The 15,063-nt window shown below is 46.8% G+C and overlaps 1 protein-coding gene across 1 annotated transcript in view; it reads left to right on the top strand.

The window, feature by feature from the left end:
• The first annotated feature begins 884 nt into the window (after positions 1 to 884).
• Positions 885 to 15,063, top strand: part of LOC144175090 (valine--tRNA ligase, mitochondrial-like) — a 234,542-nt gene continuing 220,363 nt past the window's right edge. The window contains exons 1-3 of the mRNA XM_077704154.1: positions 885 to 1,023; positions 7,442 to 7,481; positions 8,548 to 8,651. Of these exons, the coding sequence (XP_077560280.1) occupies positions 949 to 1,023; positions 7,442 to 7,481; positions 8,548 to 8,651 (219 nt within the window). The 5' untranslated portion in view covers positions 885 to 948. The remainder of the gene's footprint in view (positions 1,024 to 7,441; positions 7,482 to 8,547; positions 8,652 to 15,063) is intronic.

Here is a 15,063-nt window from a genome sequence, read left to right as displayed (position 1 = left end):
ATATATATATATATATTTATTGCCACTACGTTACCCATTTATCGTCATTTCGTCACCCATGTCTATCCCGAACCTTGGCGGTGATTTATTGCACCAGCTCTCGACCCCCTCATGACTGCGATATTTCCTGACATCTTCCGCTCACGCATCGCTGCACCACATCCTATGGGCCCATGATAGCACCCCACTATCCAGACACCGATCCGATATAATTCTTCTTACCATCACATTCACCAGCTGGATCCCGCCGCCCTGCATGATCGAACCCCCAAGTCCATGAAGACCTGGCCCGCATGGCCGTCGGCACCGTACCCCTGCCCAAAAGGGGCCCTGCTGCCAGACGGCTATGCCCGACGGACGACGGCGAAAACGTCGCCGGCCTAATCGCCCCGTCTGTGGCTAAATAAAGTTATTCTGTCTGACTGCCAGGGTGCAAGCGCTAACAATGGTGAGTGTGTATAATCGATCGCTTTATTTCTTACTTGATTTTGGGGCCCTGAATGATCGATTTATTGCTGTATTCTACAGTGCAACGCTGATGAAGAAACTCCACGCTAATGCAAAGGCACAGCGCGCGACGCTGCCGACGTGCTGGGGCATACGTGCAGCTGCGGCGGGTTAGAAAACCGTGGCGGACAGCGCTAACAGGCTAGCAGACGACGCGAGGCGAGCAGGAGAGAGGTAGAGAGGAGGAACCTGCCGCCAGATTTGTGGCAGTTGTGGCTTCTTGGTAAAAAAAAGCTTATAAATGGTCTTTATTTACAATAAAATTTAACGCATCTGCTGCGGAAGTGCACAAACCAATAAACTAAAATTTGAGCGTTTTGTTTGCGTTGTCAGCTTTTTATTATTTTGGTACCAAGCCCCAGCCAATCCAATCCGATCTTACATGTGTCATTGTAGGTAAACTATGCAAGCACGTTCTGTGGCACGTTTTTGGCGCTCGCCATGGGACGATATTCGCAGACAGTTCACCGTTCGGTGTGCAGCGTTGGGAAGCTGATTCCTCAAACACTGATTAAGGTAAAGCTCTGACAACGCTTCCTTGATCTTGCGCAATATCTCATCCCTGCGTTATGATGTCGGCAAAGCAGACAAGGCGCTCCCCTGTGGGGCGGCTTGCCCGCTCGGACGACAGGCGTTGCCACTGAAACAAATACGGTTCTTTTTACTTATTTCGTTCTGGCAATGTTTACGGTGCAGTCTAAGCCAGCCTGAGATTGCAACTGATGGTTTGGTTTGTTTGTGCAGCTGCATTCTGCTTGTGGCGATACTCATCTCACGTTTACGTGCCGTGCAGTCAGTCCAGTGGAACTACTTTCAAATTGCAACCCGGCGAACGTGGGGCAGGCACGTTAGGTGGCACGTTCCTGGTTGACCTGTTGGTGGTCCACTTGATTGTTTTTTTAGTGTGGGCTGTATTTACTTGGCGTTTCCATTTAATTGTCTGCAGTGCGCCCGACATCAATGCTGATTTTACTGTATACATCCGCTGAATTACGTTTTTCCGAGGAATCGTAAACAGTGACCACTTCCTCTTAATGCGCCGCAGCTTTTCACTAATGCTACGCACGTATCTTTAATCTGCCGTTCGTCGGCTCCACCTGTACGTTTGAGCCTCCGTAGTCCGTATTTTCGGGGCTTGTGCTGAAGTTTCTGCCCCGTGCACCGTCCATTCAGGGTCGTGAGTCGTTGCACTTCTGTACACGCAGCCCCCATCCTTAATCCTCCGTTAGTGGTGATTTTTCTGTTCCTTAAAAAAAGGGGCTCGCCTGGAGTTCTAGAATGATGATGATGATAGGTTTTCTTGGCGCAAGGGCATCAAGGCCAAAGAGTGCCACCTTGAGTTCTGGAATCACGAGCCTCATTGCCCGTATGGGTATGTGGCATCCCTTCGAGGGCATCGCGGGCAGCTCTTGGCTGCTTACTAAAAGGACTTACACGACAGCCTTCTTGTACCACCTAGTTCTTTTCGCTTTCCCACAAGTCTTGTACTAATCACCTTTGGTATCATTGAACACTTGGCGAGCTATTTTGCGGCCGGCACTGGGGGTGAAAGTGATGGCCCTGGCCATACAAGTTTATGAAGTGTCTGGTGGAGTGGTGTTGTTCCAAAAGTGATGACCTTACATGTTGGTTCTGCATCTCAGAAGTGTGTGGGCATTCATGAACGACACTTGTTTGTTATTGTGATTGACCAGGAAGAACTCTGGAAAAGACTGTGAACTTGGGGATATTCTGCCCAAACAGTACCGCTACCTTGTGCTGTGTGCACACTCAAGGACAAATCAAATATGAACCGCAGAACGCACGGACATGCGCTGTAGAGATATCGGGAGCAAGGGTGTGTGCTCCACTGTCATATGGCTTCCTCACCTCACTTGCGTGCTTGCCTCGTCGCCATGCTGCAAGTTCGCTGCAAGTACCACCACAGCCGCAGCTGAAAGTTTTGGTCGTGCTGAGGGCAATGCAGTGCGTAATTGCTTGCAGCTGCGGCTAGTGCTTCCGTGGGAAACACGTGCGCGCGCTCATTGAAGGCATACTGTTGAGTTTATACTTTCTTGAAGGAAAGCAGCGCACAGAAATATAGGGAAAGATAAAAGCATGCTGCATAATTTCTAACGGCACTGCATTGTTGTGTGTTTGTGGTGCGGTGGCTCGGGATTAAACAATGAGCATGCCGCCAAGAACATGTCCTTGTTTGACGCAGTCATGACTGAGCTTTAGTGCGAGAGAACGACTTGACTTGCCATGCAAAAACCCTGCCTTCATCAGGAAGCCATATTGGATAACGGCATCCAAGGAGCGTGCTGTGTGCTTCCCATTGGCTGTGCTGTGCTGTGACATGCAAAACGACCTGCTGTGGCAATACAATGTTCATTCACCACGCCCGAGCACCACTCAGCAAGAAGTAATACTCTTCCACTCACACGTTGTGAGAATTGCTTTCACATATATGCAAGGAGTATCTTTCCTGAAACATTTTGTTTTTCTTTTACACTAGATTTTTGCGTTGCTGTCTTGCACACTGAATTAGGCCTGCAAACTTCAGTGAGGACTGTGGTTGCAGAAAATGGCTGTGCCAATCATGCTGGTGCAAATTAGAGTAAATCCAGTGAGATTTTTCTGCTGGGATGAATCTGCACAAGGGTGCAAAGTTTTGTTGACATGATTAGATTTATTCAGAAGCTAGAAAAAATGTTCATTTGTTGTCTCCCGTTGCTTGCCAGAATGCATCGTCATTTGGTTGCGGAGAACAACATGAGAACCCTCGAATGCACCTACCTAAAAAAAAAAAAAAAAAACTTTACTGCACTGTGGTAAAATGCATGCTTTTACCTGATTCTTACTGCAGCTAAGCTTCATGGTTTTGCACCAGTGAGGAATTGACTGCAGCTATAAATAAAATTAGGAAATAACTCAAGACCTCACTCAAAAAATACTTTTTGAGTAGGGGTATGCAAATGCTGAACAGTGGCTCTCAAAGAAAATATCGAATCGACTGAAAGCAGTGTCAAATTGAATATCAGATAGTTATGGATTCATGTGCCATGAGCCCAAAGCGTTTTTTTTTTCTGTTCTACCTTTAAAAAAAGCACCTTTGAAGGCGGATTTTGTCAGCCGTAGGAAATCTACGTTTCTTTTTCGGTCAGGCCTTTCTTTTTCAGTCTTTTTGACCAGGCTGTCATTGCATTCATGATAATTTTTGCATAGCATGGAGAGGTTTTGTCAATATTGTCTTCCAGAGTTTTCAACAGTGTCCTTTATCCGTACCTCCTTTCTGAACTATCAACCCTCGGCATCAGAGTGAAAAAAAAGGGGGTGGGAGGAGTGTAAGCAGGGGTGTCATGCATTCACACCTCACACAGCACTCATGGGGTGGGATCAGTTTTGGGACTATGGCCTAGTCGAAATGTTTGGGATGCTTATTTGCTTTTCTTTTCTTCTTTCTTTTTTTTTTGTGGCATCAAGTGTGCCAAGCCATAAACGCTGCAGGTCAACTTATGGCAGTTTGTGCCCTTAACTCAGACTATTTTTGCCGAATGAAGGCTCGCCAGTACTGTTACAAGTGCGGGAGACTGTTGCAAGTGACAGGAGAGTGCTGCTGTTCCAGTATGCTTCTCAATTCAAAGCTAGGAACCTGAGTTTTTCTTCGCTTTGCGGGTAGTTTCCTGGCACGCTTGCTCATCCCGTTTGAAGGCCCCGCCTCATCAAACTGAAAGTGACCAGATAATGGGCACCATGAGACGAGAAGATCGCTTTCGGCAGCCTGCAGCAACACCGGCTATGTCAGGAGGGCTCGGTTGAGTGCAGCCATTTAGAGCGTTGCCATTTTCTAAGCGTACAAAAAGGCACAGCACATGGCATGTTGGCCTAGGGCATTTATCGCCGGTACGTGGACGGGGATGTATGGTTGCAAGCATCATCGTTTGGCCTTCTCATCCGAGGGGGTGTTGCCCGTCCCAGCTTCCGGGTGTGCTGGCATCTTTAGGCACAGACAACTGATTTTTGTCAAGTATATGTTCTCTATCCCAAATGGAAGGGCATCACTTAAAGCACCTTGACAAGAAACGGTTTTGCCGATAATGCCCTAGAACTTTCTAAATAGAAATTTTTGGATCTATGAGCCGTATGTGTCCCTTCCAAAAAATAATGCTGGCAACCATGACAGAGTAGCTCGGCAACAAACTTTTGTCTGTATGCGAAATGAAAAACGATATTTAAAAACTTGTCCCCAGCTAAAAAAGTTTGAATCGCAGACTTTCCTGTTCCTTTATGTGTGTTTTTAATGCAATGGTCTGTTTTGCACGAATGCGCCATCTGTTGGGATAGACGATTAGTAGAATCTGGCTTCGCATTGTGGAGATGGGAAGTTCGATTCTCCCTGGGCGCGACGTTTTTTTTTTTTTTAAAAGCCCCCGTTGGCGTATTTGGAAACTGAAATCAAATATTTTGGCACAACAAACTCTCCTGACTCAGGCAGAATCGTCAAAGCTCCTTCGCTGGGTCTGTTTACTGAACGCTGCCGTTGATTCTGGGCATGGTGGCTCAGTTAGCCACACTGAGAGCAACCCAGCGGCGGCGGGCGGCGTGTCTTTAGAATTTTCAAAGTAATGTTTAGAAATACATATACTATTTAACGTTGTACAAGTACTTGTATTAAAAGGTTTTCAGTACTTAAACGTTTGAGCAGTTACAGAAGCTGCTAGGTTTGCAGGTCACGTGACAGGGACACATATTGTAGTGTCAAGTTTCGACACTACGAACTGCCACCCTGCCGATTTCGGAAAGTTTGCTGACAAATTAAAATTATTTCTGGCAATTTGTTTGGAAATTGCTTGTGGTTACCGGGCTATATAAAACGCTGGCTTTCATATGAGCTAGAGAACATATACGCGACAAAAATCGGTTGTCTGTCCCTTTAAGCTTGGCGGGGTTGTAGGGGGCCATGAAGACAAAATGCAACTTTGTTCAACTTGAAAGAGCTAGACGTCAGTACATCACTCAGCTCTATTCCAGCCATGAAAGATTTTTTTTTTATCCGAAAAAATGCATAAAGTATTGAAAAACTCAAATTTCACGCTACAGTGATGTGTTAGGGGCAGGAGTGATGTCGTATGGGCCAGCACTAAAACATAATTTTCACTGTGTTAACGGCACATTAGCATTCAAGTGATGCAACCAAATGAAACTAGAGGCCTCATTACAATCGTCCAGTCATGTGTCTTAGCAATGGTTTAGGTCAGCCTCTGCCGGTCGCACAAACGAAGTTCTGTGACGTCATAGAAAAAGTGCCAGAACGGAGCTAGGGAGTCACCACTACCTCACACGTTTTCTTTAATATCTCCATTATTTGTTCGAAGTTTGCTATAAAATTAGTATCATTGTTTAGGAACATAGCATCTTTCTAATGAACCAAACTTGTATTTTGTCTTTGTGTGGCCCCTTTGAGACAAGACGTTCTGTGTTTCCGGGCTCACTGCAGTCTTGGTAATGCATGCTTCACACCGTCAATGTTTTGTGAGCAAAAGAAATGGTGCACTGTGGCAAACCAGGGGGATTGCTGTGCGATTCGTGGTTTCGAGTGTGTTATGATGGCAACCAATTTGGGTCAGTGGTATTCAGCAATTATTTGCACCACTTAGAAACAGTGTGTTTTGTCCGAGAAGCCAAATAGTCGGTATTCGGTTTTTTGGATCGAATTTGGAAGGGTAAATATACCATTCTTATTCTGGAGTCGAGTATGTACATTCCTACGTCCCAGGGTTCTGCTAGAAGTCCTTCACTTTATTCTTCATTCTGTGCACCAGTGGTATCTGGTGGAAGGGGATAAACACACTGCATGGTACCCTGAGTGCAGCAGAATGTCTGTACTCTCTCTACTATTTGAGCATCCAGACATTGTTATATGTTGAAATCTAATTGCACATAAGCTCTGCACAAAGGATATCAATGATAATTTCTTAAAATGAACCCAAAAAAAATGGTGGGAAGTAATGCCATATCACGACTGTTGAGTGAACAGAAATACTGTGTGACCGGAGGAACAGAGCTTTATGTAACTTCGTTGGCTGAAACTTCAGGTGGCATCATTGCCCAGCAGTGTACCATATTTTTGCGCGTATAACTCACTCCAAAAATGGGAAAATTTCAGTAACAAAGTACGGGTGTGGATTATACGCGGGGTTTTTCCCTTATTGCAGCTTCACGGTAATGCGTGTTGTGCCGTGAAGCTGCACTTTGCGTTGTGCCGTGAAGATGACCTTGTGGTCATCAGTGAGTACTGCGGCTCAAGTGATAGCTCTAGCGAGAGCAGCGACACTGAGTGAACTGTGACTTTCACCTTGCAGTCAGTGTAGTCTACTTGCTAAATATATACTTTTTCTGTCTACATATTATGGGATGTTGGTGCAGCCTTTCCTGTGTGAGATGTGTGGGCAATACGCGAGGGATTTTTTTTTTTTCCTTTTTTGCCAGGCTAAAAGTGGGGGTGCGGATTATATGCAGGGGCGGGTTATATGCACGGAAATATGGTAAGTCCAGTTGGGACACAAGGTCTGGACCTGGCTTGATAATTCATTGCACTTCTTTATTCAGGTATGCCCCCTCCTGTGGTAGAGGTGGACAGGAGACAAGGGTTAAGAAGTGGCGGGTTTATGATCTCTAGCCTCACAAGGGAGGAAGTGTTGTGTAGCCATGTTGAGGTCGTGGGGGGATGTTGATGAATAAATGTTACACATCTTTTTTTATTTAGAAAGCAGCACGGTGGACTGAAACGTAAGAAACTTACGTTTGGGGCCTGCATTTAGCCTTTTCTTAAAGGTGTAGAGGAATTGTGAAGTTATAAAAAGAGCCTTCTAGAGCCACGTGTGAAGAAATCCTTTTGACTTTTGCGTGTTGTTAGCCTCGGGTCTTACCAAGTTGCCTGTTTACATTGCAGCGGCTATGTGCAACTGTTTCAAGCAACCCGTTACCTAAAGGTAAGCAGAAAGGTGGGAGATGAGGGAATGGCACGTTCGAGGGAATTGCGATGGAGCTATAGAGTGACTCCTTGCATGCAGTTAAGGCACTGCAATAGGTACCCACTTGTCCGATCAGAGTTAAAAATGAGAATGTGCTTTTAGTGAGATTGGCTGTGTATACACAGCAGCCGTATATGATTCAACTGCTTCTCTGATTTGTTCTTTGGTTGCACCTTGGGTGCAATCCTATTGTCCACTCCCATCGTCCAGCTGCACAGCAAAACCCTAAACCTGCCCCCAGATGGTTTGTTGTGGGGCAAGTGTGTTCTAGTTTATCTGGTTTCATCTGCATCCTTATGTCAGAAGCTCTGGGGAGCAAAAGAAATATTCCACAAATGTTGCTGCTGTAGCTGAACATTTGTGTGCAGAGTGGTGTACTTGCTGGTTGGTTTCTGGCCACTAGCATGCCTGCTCGTCTTAAAACAGATGCTTTCTGGCATCTGGCGTAGGTTCCCCAGTGGCAGTTTCTGTGCACATTCTAGTTACCAACCTCTTGTGTTGCGGCGGGAGAATGGGACAGGAGGCTTTTCTAAATGACACAGTGGGCTTTCAGGGAGAAGAGGCTTTGCTCTACACTCTCATGGCAGTTGTGAACAGTGTCACGACACATTTTGTTTTGTATTGCTAAGAACTCAGATGAAAGCATGCTCTGTGTAGAAAAAAAGCTCCCTGGGATGGGAACTGGACCTATGGATGCTCAGGGTCATTGCAATGCCTGAACTATCATGGTGGGTGCCTCTTCTTTCTCTCACAAGTTTCTATTGTGGAGTGCATTTTACAGCCAGCATTGTAGGATTGGGGAATTTCAGAAATTTTTGCTCAGCAGTAAGACTGAAGAGGGGTTGCACATTAATTAACCTGCTGAATTGGAGATGGCGCAATGCCGCCAGTTGGGAAGCTGGGAAGGCAGAAAGTGTGCACACTGTACCCATAGGAGAGAGCCATGGCGAGGCCTCGCTCGAGAGATTTGGTGGGAGCCGGCTTTCGGGAAGATTCCTGTGAAATTGCTGCTCCTCTCCCACAGACGTGTGCGGCGAGTTCCCACGTGTGTACAACTCTGAAGATGTGGAGGCTGGCTGGTTCCAGTGGTGGGAGAGCACGGGCATTCACTCACCTGGCAATGAAGAGGCAAGTCGAGGGAGAGGTGCTGGGTTCCGGGATGGTCGGGGCTATAGCACCCTCGGCTGGGTGAATGATGAAAGTTCTCTGGCCCACGCACTGGAGAATGCACGCTGTGGTCTGTGTGTATCTACTTGGCCTAAAAATGGTTCTACAGTTAAACCTCGATATAACGAAGTCGTACTTGCGGGCGAAAATTTCGTTAAATCGAGAATTTCGTAAAATCGAGGTTTCGATTTTACAGTTCATTTAAGCAGTTATTGAGGTTTGAAAACCTTGCCCACCGCTCAGAAACAACTGCTATGTAGTTACCTCTCCACTTAAACCGAAATTTGTACTAAAACTGGCCGCGAAAATTGTGTGAATTAAGAGCTTCAACATTTAGGCAATGGAATTGGGATAGCCGACAGTAGTTTGTGTCGTCGTAAAACCGGTGCTTTTTCCGCAACGCCACATAAATATGATAGCAGACTAGGTTTCCACTTTTTCTTTTTTTCATTTCGGTCACTACTATACACCGCTGTTAGTCAATTCAACCCGCGTCCATGCCCTGTGAACTTCACCCCGGCGAGGTGCTGGTTTGAAGTTACGCCTCTTTTTGTCCGTTCAGTGGTAGGCTTAGGCGCGGCGTTGAGCGGTGCGGCGGGCCAACAGCGGAAAGGTGCTATAAAGCTTTCGAACTACTTTTTTTCATGCACAAAGGCTCTGCAGTATGGGCGCGTGATGCAACCACGACACTTGAGATAAAGACATGATTGAGAGTTGAGCGGAGTACACACGGACCGCTTCACTTTGTGGAGCAGCACTTACACGCTCCCGCTAAAGCGGAAAGCTTACATTAAATATCTTCTGGCCAAATTTGATTAAGCAATTACTTTTATGCCTGCTGAGCCCTTATGAAACCGATTTCTCTGCATCGCAGCTGTCTAATGAACACGTTTTGACCATGTTTGGAGAGAAATTTATTGCCACCAGCACCTGATGTTCAAGCCGTAGTGAAGAAGTCCGTAAGCAGTGCTTGGCGTTTTTTGACCAGGGTGGGCTTTACGTGACGCTCGTATGCTGACAGCGCTAACAAGGCTTGCTCTTCAACATTCGCGTGCGCCTGCGTGCCTCCGCAGAACGTCGATGGCATCCATCACTTCAATGGCCTTCGGTTTCACCGACACTTCCTCAGGCTCTTGTTCGGAACACTTTTCTTTCCCTTGGAGTGCTCATGCTGCTTATAAGACTCATCTAATGACGGACAAACAAAATATTAGTGTGGTTATCAACGAGCACAACCTAGAGCAGCAGCACCGTGAGCAAGGATGCGTAAAAAAAGCAGGGTTGCCACTGAGTTTGGAGTCAATTTCGCCAAACGACGAGCAAGAAGTCGCCGAACTAGGCATTTTTTCTTAAGATTTCGCAAAAATGTCGCCATACAAGATACCTGTGGCAGCACCTAGAAATAAACGCTTCTAATTTTGTATAATCCCTTAAAAATCTGCACTGTTCAAAACACTTGTGTTATATTGACGTTTTTCAACGCCAGTCGCATCTTCTGCTTCAAAATTCCTGGTTCTTCGACTAGCCGTTGGATGGCGCCGCAAGGCTAGTCCAGTTATCATCATCAATTAAAGTCCCTCCGTTGCTTTTAGCCAAAGCTTCTCCTAACTTTCGTTCCTTTGTGTCTGGGAAGGCTAGTACCGCAGGGTGTGGGGTAAGGTAGCAACAATTGCTGGAAAGGCTTAATTAATAATAATAATAAACATTAAAATAACCGCGCCGAGGCACCACCTTTACCTTCAGCGCTACCGCTGAAAGTGTTGACTGTAGTTTCCCGTATTTGAATCTCTTTTATGAGCTTATTCTTGTCATTAAGGCGTTATTAGTGAGTTCATTGAAGGTAGCACAACAGCAGTCTTACAGGAGACTAGCAAGAGAGTCATACCTCCTCACTGTGAACAAATAATCTCCACATGACCGTCAAAGGTATATAATAAATGAACACGTAAGCAATGCAAAATGCCTTAACCAATATTTTTAGTGCACACGCACACCTTAAACAACGGAAAATACCTTAAGGCACACGAGCACGGCATGTCAACCTCTCGGCTGTAAATATCCACGTGACGAATGTAAAATGTTTTAAGGAATAGTTTTTACAGCACGCACGCACCGTAAACAATTGAAAATGTCTTAATTAACGCAAACCCCCCCCCCCTACATACACACACACACACACACACAGCCTCTTGTCCATAAATATCCCCACGTGACCGCGAAGCATTTTCAGTTGCATGGAAGGGACGGTATTCGTACATACTGCATATGCAAGCCCAAGAGTATGTTTAAGTACGATTAATGCGTCAGGCGTAGACTATGCCAATTATTCGGACTAACGTTTGAGTTTGGGCTAAAAACATCGCAGGGACGCAGCGCAGGGACGCCGGACGTCCCTGCGCTGTTTTTTTTCCGCGTTATGCCAATGACATATTTTTGCGCAAATGCATCACAGCTGTCACATTCGCCCTGTACCATCCAAGAACAAATGGCCAAGTAGAACTCAATGTGGCTGAGCACTCTCCAAGGGCAGATAAGTACAGCGACGCTTGCCCCGCTCCCTTTTCGAATTTCAAGCAGCACGCAACAGTGCAAAACACCGTGGGCCAAACCCCTGCAGCACAAACATTTCTGCGTGAGATGAGAACGCCGCTCACAGTTGTTCTTCCAGAGCAAAGTGGCACACGGTACACACGACCAACCGATGCCACTGTACAAAAGGAAACTTAGTTCTTGACCGCAAGTTTCAGCAAAAGCATGGGTCCCAGCGACCGTGGAAAAAAAACTTATTGGCCTGCGCTCATGGCTTGTCCAAATTGCTGGGATGACAACGCCTGCACCTCAACCTTTCAGCCGTCTTCGAGCAAAAGGCGCGACACTCCGAAGAAAGTGTGTCCCCACGCATCAACAGAGCCTCATATCTCACCCATCCCAGCACAGACGGGCGCGTTGGCCCCCCAGTTCACACGGCAGCGACGACCTCCTGACCCTGAATTTCCTTAAAGTGTGTGTGGGGGGGGGGGGGGGGGGGTTGTGTCTCTGCTGTGCGAGAATGCGACTTGCGAGGGTCCGGGCCAATTAGAGTTTCCTACGAGAGCTTTCCCTCGTCAACGCCACTCCAACAAAAGCAGTGCTCCTTTTTTTCGCAATAAACTGCCTCCTTTCGAGGTGCTGCCCTCGTCAGCTCATCACTGACTGCGGGGAAACAACAGACCCTTTGCCCTTAGGCAGAAAGTTGGGTTTCTGCCACCCCTCTAACCGCATTGGGGCACCTGCTAGGCTACCACAGACTAAAGCCTCTTCATCGGCTAAGCCGATGAAGGTACTTTTCCTATGACGTAGCATGTGATCGTTATCTTGGAAACAGAAAAAAAAAGCGGTGGCTGCACTTGGACGGACAAGTGCCCAAAAGCGCGCTGAAAGTAAGCTTGCCGTGAGGTGCCCCAGCCCATCGGCGAAAAAATTTCACGGTAGCCGTGACAGCTGCATACTATCGGCGTCAAATGAAACGCGAACACGAAAATATGAACCAGAACATGCAAAATTGAAAAATACTGTTCGTAGAGTTCATGGGTTGCTATATCGGTATGCTTGGAAGTCCTCTTTTCCTAACTTTGTTTTTGTAACTGAGCCACGCGTGATTTTGGCTTGCATGGAAAGAAGTTGCGCTATTGGTGTGTTCAGGTTCATATGTTCGCGTTCGCGTTTCATTTGTCGCAGCTAGTATGTCCCGCTTTCCGCCCCCCGATGCGTACCCCCATGCCCCGCCTAGACATGTGCATGCCTCGGGCGAAATGAGTCAAACAGCCCATCGAATGCCGCTTCTCGGTCGGTTTCGACGGCAAAGCTTTGCACTGCCATAAAGACAGATGGAGAAAGGGAAGCGGATGAGGGGGAGAGTCCTCAGCCAAAAATCGCCAGAAATTCGCCATGTCGCCATTCATGATTTTAGGTCACCACCGGTCTCTCAAAGTCGCCAATTTGGCGAAAAGTAGCCACCAGTGGCAACCCTGAAAAAAAGACACTTAAAGTAGGCTTCGGCCTTCGGCAGCATAGAGGGTGCTGGCGTAGGCAACGATGGAGACGTCAAAATGGTCGCCGCACTATTAGACCGTCCATGACCGCTAGCGGTTTGAGCAGCTTCTTTCATCGCTTTTAATTGTTGTAAACCGCAGATCTCACCACTTTTTTTCATTTTAGCCTTTTAAGAGTCAATGCGAGTACTGAATGTTTTCAATGTAGGCTCTGAGAGGCAAAATAAAACTTGCCTCGACCGGAATCTCGTTCTTCCTTTCTCGCCATGACTTCGTTAAATCGAAAGTGCCGCACGAAATTACTTAGTAAAATCAACATAAAAATACATGGATTTAGCAAAAATTCGTTACATTGCGAATTTCGTTACATCGAGGTTCGTTATATCGAGGTTCAACTGTATTCCGGTCAGGACGCATGGTGGGGGCAGGTCTGATCTGTGCACAGGGTCACAAGTCTGTGACAACCCCCTTTGGTCTAGTCGTCCATGTCAGGGAATCTAGGCTGCAAGCGCTGGTGCCATTTGTTGCCCTGAAACCTTGGGGAATGTATTTTGTAGATGGCCATTTGACATTATCTTTGCGTTGTTCTTATTATTTCAACTTATTATTTTGACATTTAGCCCTTGGAAAACTGAAGTATGTGCCTGCAAAGAAATTGTGTGAATATTCTGAGGGTGCAGAAGGGTGTTTTTTTTTTTACTGTGTCTAGCGTTCCGTCCAGACGGAACGGCAGCTGTAACTAAAGTTCCGTCCAGACGAAACACAACTCGCGTTGAAAGCAGTCCCTCTTGATTTTTACCCAACCGGCCAAACCGCTACCGCTCACTGACTAGCCAGAATCACTGATAATTATTAATCATTATTAATAATTACAGATGGTCGGACTAACTCTAGCTCTATCCGAACGGATCTCCAAGCTGCCACCCGACGCCTGCTTCACAATATTTCAGTGAGAGCAGTCGGTCTTGATTTTTACCTAACCGGCCAAACCGCTTCCGCTCACTGACTAGCCAGAGTCACTGATAATTATTAATCACTGGTAATAATTACAGATCGGGCGTAACTGGTGATGGCTACGTCGGCCTTGGCTCCAGTGAGCGGGAGTGGTTCGGCCGCTTGAGCAAAAAACCAAGACTGACTGCTCTCACCGTGTGAATTGTAAAGCGGGCGTGAAGTTTTGCTGTTACAAAATGCTAACCACGCGGCCCACACACACACACGCACGCACACACGCACACACACACACACACACACACACACACACACACACACACACACACACACACACACACACACACACACACACACAAAACGAGGTGTGAGAATCGGACCACGGACTACATTGTCCGTAGTCAGCGGCAGAACCATTACACCAAATCCCAGAACGAGAAACGGCGGCTAATCGGCTGGTTTTGATTTGGCGTTCAGTCTGGAAAGCTAGACACTTCCTTTTTTTTTGTGTGTGTCATGTGTATTTGAGCACGCTAGCTTTCAGTCGGGAAAGGAGGGAAAGCTGCATGTTATTCTTTGGGGTGGCACAAGTCAAGGAGCATTCAGTTTTACAAGTGCGTGGTTGTTAATTGCCTTCCTTGGCACGCTTGCAGTCATCAAGCAAAAGGGCAGCACAGCATCTTTATAGAGCAGAAGCAGCGTTTAAGACAGTCCCTAGCAAGGGACTCAGGTGGCACGGTCTCAACTCACTAGGGCAACAGGAATGCCACGCATGCTTCGCACGCGGTACCGCGATGCTCTCAAGCACACAGATGCCGAATGGTGCAAGCGGAAAAGATGAACTTTTCCATCCTGTAAAGCATTTAGGTGCCAGGCTGTGGCGTAAGGTTATCGTTATCCAATGTGATCGGATTTTGGAGGGAATGAGCTCCTCCTGTCCGTGGTCTGGCTTGAGGTGGTGTGTGTGAAAGCAGGCGCTGAAATGCTCACTCGGACAGTCTATCTCCACCTCCTCAATGTGTGGCACACGGGGTGTATTTTTTGCCTTCAGGGGAAATGGGTATTGTTGCACACCAAGCAGTTGGCAGTGCAAAACCCAGCCTCTTTAATTCGTGTAAAAATGGTAGTTGTTCGCTTGTGCTGCATAATGGGGCCATATTTCTTGGATGCCAGATTGGAGACTCTGCACTGTTTGAGATAGGCAGCACTTTTGCCTGAGGCTGCCTTGGCAGGCTGTAGCACTTAGTTGCCGACGTACAAGTCTTGTTGCTCCCTTAGCTGAAACACGGCTGGGTTAGTCTTGGTTGTGAAGGAATGCTGGGGATGGGCCCACACACACCCACGTACACAGATACGTTCAGAACTGGATAGGCTCAGAACTTATAATAAAT

The sequence above is a fragment of the Haemaphysalis longicornis genome, unplaced genomic scaffold (genome assembly GCF_048455015.1).
Source record: "Haemaphysalis longicornis isolate Haplotype H1 unplaced genomic scaffold, Haemaphysalis longicornis Haplotype H1 scaffold_1, whole genome shotgun sequence".
In the NCBI taxonomy this organism is placed as follows: domain Eukaryota; kingdom Metazoa; phylum Arthropoda; class Arachnida; order Ixodida; family Ixodidae; genus Haemaphysalis; species Haemaphysalis longicornis.
This window is presented reverse-complemented; position numbering and strand designations above follow the sequence as displayed.